At 37.3% G+C, this 6,583-nt stretch overlaps 1 protein-coding gene across 4 annotated transcripts in view; it reads left to right on the forward strand.

Annotated features, from left to right (window-relative positions):
- CPNE8 (copine 8) overlaps positions 1–4,357 on the forward strand; it is a 96,666-nt gene extending 92,309 nt beyond the window's left edge. For all 4 annotated transcript variants that reach the window (XM_077338219.1, XM_077338221.1, XM_077338222.1 and 1 more), the window contains 2 exons: positions 497–570; positions 2,625–4,357. In XM_077338219.1, coding sequence (XP_077194334.1) covers positions 497–570; positions 2,625–2,813 — 263 coding nt within the window. In that variant the 3' untranslated portion in view covers positions 2,814–4,357. The remainder of the gene's footprint in view (positions 1–496; positions 571–2,624) is intronic.
- The last annotated feature ends 2,226 nt before the right edge of the window (positions 4,358–6,583 follow it).

Here is a 6,583-nt window from a genome sequence, read left to right on the forward strand (position 1 = left end):
AGTCACTTCAGCCCCTATGTCTCTCCAGCCAGTTGCTTGTTTCCCGTTTACAGTTACAGGGTCTAAATATTCCTTATTCAGATCTTCCTACACTTTCCAGGCTCACAGGACCCTTGCTGGTCTGTCTGTTTGCAGCAAAAAATAAAAACTATTGCTGATAACGGCTGCCTAGAGCCCACAGCACAGTTGGGACACACCCGTGCCACTCCACCCCACACTCAATCCTTGGCAGTGCAAACATCAGTATAATGGGAATAAAAACTACATATCTAGCTGCACTCTTGCTAGAATAACAGATAAAGAATCATATTTTCCAGGATCACAAGTGAATAGTTGCAGACAATTTTAATTGCTTGTTGTGGGTTCATCTGATTCCTGGATCTGGTGGTAAAATTACTGTACAAACAGATAACATAACTATTGCTTTCTTTGTGAGATTTTTTGAGCAGCTGAAATTCAAATGTTGTTATATGATCTTTTTTCCATTCTTTTTAAGCTATGGAAGAATTAGATGGCGATGTGGTCAGACTTTCCTCAAGAGGAAAATATGCAGAACGAGATATTGTACAGGTAAGATGAAAAGTCCCTTCTGCCAACAAACCTTTTAAGTGTTCAATGCCTGCATATATGTTTTTTCAATATGTTTTTTCTCATGCACTCTCATATTTGGATAGGCACCTGTCAGAAAGCATAGTGGGTAATTATGGAGAAACTGGGCACTTCGATCACTTCCTCAAGAATAAGTCTATATTAATCGTTAAGAGTTGTGTTTATGTTTTTAGAGTTACCAAAAATGTCATTTAGGCTGCATGGTGGCTCATTTTGTTACATAAGGGTTTAATTGAATTTATTTTTCCAATGATTTCAGTGATTTCTCCCTTCTTCGGCAAGCATTTCATAAGCTGGCAGAAGTTTATGATTTTAAAGGTGTTGTCAGTGCAAAGAGATGGCACAATTGGTCCCTACCTACTTGGATGAGGAAATCAAGCACACATCTCTAAGTGCTGCATGAAGTGCGGCAAAAAGGCTTATAAAAGCAAATTAAGGGCAATTCTAAGAGAAGGAAGCTCTAATGACTGCATTAGGCCAGGATTCTAGGACAGTGATAAAAGCAGATGACAAAACTATAGAACTATCCAACTGTTCAAAACCATATTTTATCTAGATAGGGTACCAGGAAGTGTAAAGTTTTTACTATACTTTGATGCAATGTGTTATAGCAATGACATCTTTCCATACTCCGTAATGCAGTGCTGTCATAAAAAATACAAACAGATGGGGTGCTGTAGCCATTATCAGTACATATAGCTTTCCCCCCACTAGTTTCAAAAAGGAATTGAGTATTTTACAGAGTAGGAAATGTTGTAGTATCTGTGTTCTTGAGAAAGAGTGATGGTTCAGAAATTCTCATCTAATCTAAATCTCTTTATAATTTACAGCCAAAACAAGTTCTAGTTTGTTTTGTATTATTGCCAATGTGCAACCAATTAGGCATTCTCTTTTATTCCATTAATTGTTTTCAGATGAATATATGGATACAGCTTAGTAAGTTTGTTTCTTCCTCCTTCTGCAATTGTGATAAATACAAACTTGATCACTTGTGCACTCACACAAACTGCCCTCCTGCCTCACTATGAGCTCTTAACTCAGTTTGGTAACCTTCATCTCACTCCATGGCAACAGAAAGGGAAGGATGCTCTGTACCCTCTATATCATGCTGAAGAAGGCAGGAAACAGTGTGGGAGAGGGGACAGATTGCCTCTAGGCATTTTGTGCTTCAAAAATTCCTCTCTGGAGCATGCATATGCATGCACAGTGCCCATGTGTGACTGCACAAGGGAACACTCGGTGAACAAGTATTATCATTTTTGCCCACGGTAAAGCATATTTCCCTCTAAGGAATAACAGCAGGGTATATGTGGAAATTTCCCTTAATCTCTCCCTCAAAAATTCTGTAGCTTCTTAGAGAGCCTTCTCAGTTGTTGCTGATATTTGAATGTTCTACCTTCCCCTCCATTTCTATGATTTTATTATTTGGAATTATGATTTGGAATATTGCAAGTATTTTTGAGCTGTTTTATTACTGTAACACTTGCAGTACGTTGAAGATAAGCAGCATGGTGAAAAGGAAAGGTAGAAAGTTCAGAACTGATAGTTTCAATTTTATCATTAAAGGAAGAGGCAAAGTTTTAATCAGAAAGCAAAAAGGAAAGAGACCATGAAACAAATCTTCATAGGACATCAAGAGTAACACACTGTGGATTCCTAGAGGTTGGATAGATGAGAGAGTTATAGTATTCTGCTTATCTGTATACATGGCAGATAGAAGGACAGGAATGTATAAAATATAAAATTCAGCCTTGTTGGAAGAACGGGATACTTTCATTATGGACATTAATTCTAGTTTCCATAAGTCTTAGAGCAGAGGAGGATCTATAAGAAAGGCTAAGATGTGGGTGCATGGAGCATAATTTGTAAGTGATATAACATCACACTGGACATTGGGTTCAATGCTAGCATGGTACAGAAGATAAGGCACCATATGAAATCAATAACATTGTTCTTAAGAGTATGAAAAGTTAGCCATGATGAAAGTTATGTTTTTGTTTTTAATTTCGTTTCAGTTTGTGCCGTTCCGTGATTACATTGACAGAACTGGAAACCACATTTTAAGTATGGCCAGACTTGCTAAAGATGTCTTAGCTGAAATACCTGACCAGTTCCTCTCCTACATGAGAGTCCGGGGAATCAAGCCATCTCCTGCACCCCCTCCATACACACCTCCTATTCATGTACTACAGACTCAAATATGAATAATCCAAACACTTACTGCTTTTCAGACCATAGAGCGCTGCTAAAAAAAGTGCTCAGTCCAGTACTGTGGTGCACTTTAAAGAGCCAATGAACTGAGGCCAAGTGTCCCTCTTTGTATGCAGTAGAAGTTTCTGGTGGGCTTTTAAGCAAAATAAGTTAATACCAAAATGCCAATCTGGTTGCATGTGCAACTGACAAAGCTTTTATGTACAGGGAGCAAAATGGTAATGTTTATTTCCGAGTTATATTTTGTTTCTGACAAGAAAGAAAAACTAGCATCATAGGTTTTTCAGAAACAGCACAGGTCACAGGTTCAACTCAGAAGTCAATGTCCTTGACTTAATATGTACATACAATGTGCAAGAATGCAACTCCTCTGTATCTATGTTTACATGTTACTACTTTTTAAAACTACTTTTTAAAATAATTCTTAATCTTAAGAATTTGGAATATTGAATTGTCTTCTAGCTTGCAATAGTTAAATCTACAAGAGAAGCAATATCTCTTTGAATGATTATCCAGACAAATATAAAAGCAAGACTAAGTAAAGGGGGGAGGGTGTGGAGACATCCATAAATTTCAATAATGGAAACACCTCACTCAAGTGCTCAGTAATAAATTAATCTAATACACTTTTCAAAATAGCGTGATTGAAAATAAGCTTCCAAGATGTGAATACTGTAAGAATATGTATTTTGCAAGATATTCCAGTTTCTGAAATAACTTGTGTTTACATTTTTTAAGAATGATTATGCTGGCATAATAAATTTGAACTACATACACAATGTGATACAGATGTGTTCAATAACATTTGAGTCTTATAACTTTAGTTTCCATAATGTATGAAATCTGTAGAGTATCTTGCATAACAACAGTAGGGCTTTGGTATCCTGTTAGTTTCTGCGGGTTAATATTTCATTATGAACGTTAGAAAGATCTTAAATGGCCAGTTCCTATAAGGTTGTCTAGATTGTCCATTCAAAGGGATGCTGACTCATTTTGAGTTGGCTGCTGCAGCAGTGTTATGTAGAGCACACAGGTAAATATTCTATTCATATTATGGATTAAAATTGCACAGATATGTTGCTTTGTGCACAACTTTGTGTATGGAAATACTCAAGTATTTTATGATATGCCTGTTCTTATCTTAACTATCAGATGTTTTTGCATGTACAGTTTTTACAAGAAATTCACAGTTTTGTGAGTATTTGTGTCAAAAACCTTAGAACAAATGGCCTTAACTCACACAAGTATCTTGGAAATGATTGAGAAATGCCTTCAGATACTGCAAGATAAGTTTAACTTTGTGTCAAAATAGTAATTGCCTTGTAATGTGTTGCTCTCTTCTTTGGCACATAACCTGTTTACTACTTTCTTTACTACTATATATGTTATACTGTACAGAATTAAACTAAGGTGCATTTTTTAAGCATGAAAGGATTTTTTTCTCCCTGGAAAAGCATATATAATGGTATCAAAAGTATATACACCTATGTAACACAGAATCTTCCATTTTTAAATATATTAAAGGATCTTAAAATCACTTCAGGCTGGAAATTGATTTTCTGAATATTATCATAAGCATGTTAGGTGAAAGCGAATCAGTTATTCAGAATAGCTAACTGCTCTTCAGGTTAGCAGTGCATACTGAAAATAATAAATCCAAATAAAGAATTGTTCATTTCTTTAGAATGTCTCAGCTTACACTGGCTTTTTAGAATAAATCTATTAATTGTAAAGATATTAAAAGAAAAGGGGCCACTGAGAAAGGGACCACTAAGGAAAACATTCCTCAGTTGTCTCAGCAGATAAGAAAAAAATGTATCTTAAGTATCCAAATAATGCAGCAAGTATCCTGTTTTTATTGTCCGGCAGAATTCTAAAGGAGCTGCCTCATATTACATGGCATGTAAATTAGTATTCTCTCTAGAAAATTTAGTCTGGCTCCAACTCAATGGAGTGCATGTACACAGGAATACAAAAAAAAAGGAAAAAGACATCTTTCCTGGACAAGCGTTTTATGTTTTTGTATTTTGCTGCCAGTGCCATGGTGGAAGAAGGCATAAATGTTATATGAATATGAAGCAGTTCTGTCTGAAAGGATGGATTCAACAGAAAGGAAGGCTATAACTCTAGGTAGTTGTTTTTAGGAGTAAGTCCTACTGAATAAAGGGGCAAGTTTCCCTATATAAATATACATAAGACTGCCCATCATAGCATGAAATGTTGTATCAATATGTGTGTCTATATAACAAGTAAACTTGTCTCTTGACAAGTAGTCAAATTATCTATGAAACTGAAATAGAATCCTGAGATACATCTCCACAAGATATGTGCATTATTTTTGGGAACAAATTCTGATGTTTTTGCACATGTGCATTATAATATTGAATTTCGTCACACAAAAGTTCAGTGGCTGTCGAGTGCATTTCTAGCCTAGTGTGTTGTGTCTTTCCCACAGCATCTATTGGCTGCCTGTTATCTTACTATAGAGGATGTCATAATGCAAATGACAGCAGCAAGTTGCGGAAAAGACTTAAGCATGATTACAGTTGTAGGAGTTGAATCAATGTGCACTTTTGCTGGATCACATGTTAGTGTGCTACCTAGCTCATGACCTGTTCCTTAAAACAGTTTCATGTGTAGAAACATTTCAGTGTAGAAAAAAAGGCAAGTAAGGGTGGGGGGGGACATGATAGGGATGCATAAAATTTTATGTATAGTGGAATGCTAGAACTTGAGGACATTAAATGAAGATGAAGTGCAGTCAATTCAGGATGGACAAAAGGGAATTTTTATTAACAGTGATGAAAATGTAGAATTTGCTGCCCAGGATTGTGATGGAGTATTGCAGCCCTGTTTAGCTGGCACGTACCACAATGGAGAACTGGGTTCTACATCTGGGCACTAGTTGGATGGCACTGGATTTTGGTGCTGGGGACTGGGCTCTAGTACATTCATTAATTGAAGCGGTTCTGCTGTCCCTGGATAAATGCCCCCTCCATCTTAGTTTGTCCTCCAGAAATTTGCTGATATGAATTTAATACTGTTGGATTGGCACTGCGACAATGGCCAGTATTGCCCTGACCCTGCTGCTGGGTTGGCTTTGCAAAAATGCCCTCCTTCACTTTCCTTACAGAGATTCTCTGGGACATTCTGCTGGGCTTGTATTGCCTTGCTTCCCCCCACCTCCACCACCATTGGAAACAAAGGCAGATGGGACACTTTCTTTGGGTGCCCATAGAATTAGACCCCCTGGTTTAATCTTTTTTAAACTTGGGGGATATTTTGAAGAGATGCTCCAGTAACTATGCTGGAAATTTGATACCACCCCCACCAGACCATTGAATAGAGAGATGGGCTATGTTTCTCATACACTTCAATGTTTCCATAGGTTATAATGGAGCCAAATTGCTTAGGGAAACCCAATTAGGGTGATTCAGTATATACCCAAATAAAAAATGAACCATTTTTTGTGTGTGTGCACATCCCTGTTTCCTCTGCAGAGTCTTCCTTGGTGGTCTCCCAAGTACCAACTCAGCTTCCATGATCTGGCAATACCAGTCTATATCATGGTGCCTTCTCTCCCATCCACTGTCTTAGGAGGCGCATAAAGACCAGGGAGCATACAGGATAAATTAACTTTGTCCATTGGTAAGCAGTTCAGAAGAATAGCTAAAGCTGTCTGTCTGAAGTGCGATTAAAAAGAGTCAAAGGCAGATGCATCATCCAGACATGGTTGTACTCTAGTGAAAAGAACTGCATTTTA

This window comes from Paroedura picta, chromosome 5 (genome assembly GCF_049243985.1).
Source record: "Paroedura picta isolate Pp20150507F chromosome 5, Ppicta_v3.0, whole genome shotgun sequence".
Classification (NCBI taxonomy): domain Eukaryota; kingdom Metazoa; phylum Chordata; class Lepidosauria; order Squamata; family Gekkonidae; genus Paroedura; species Paroedura picta.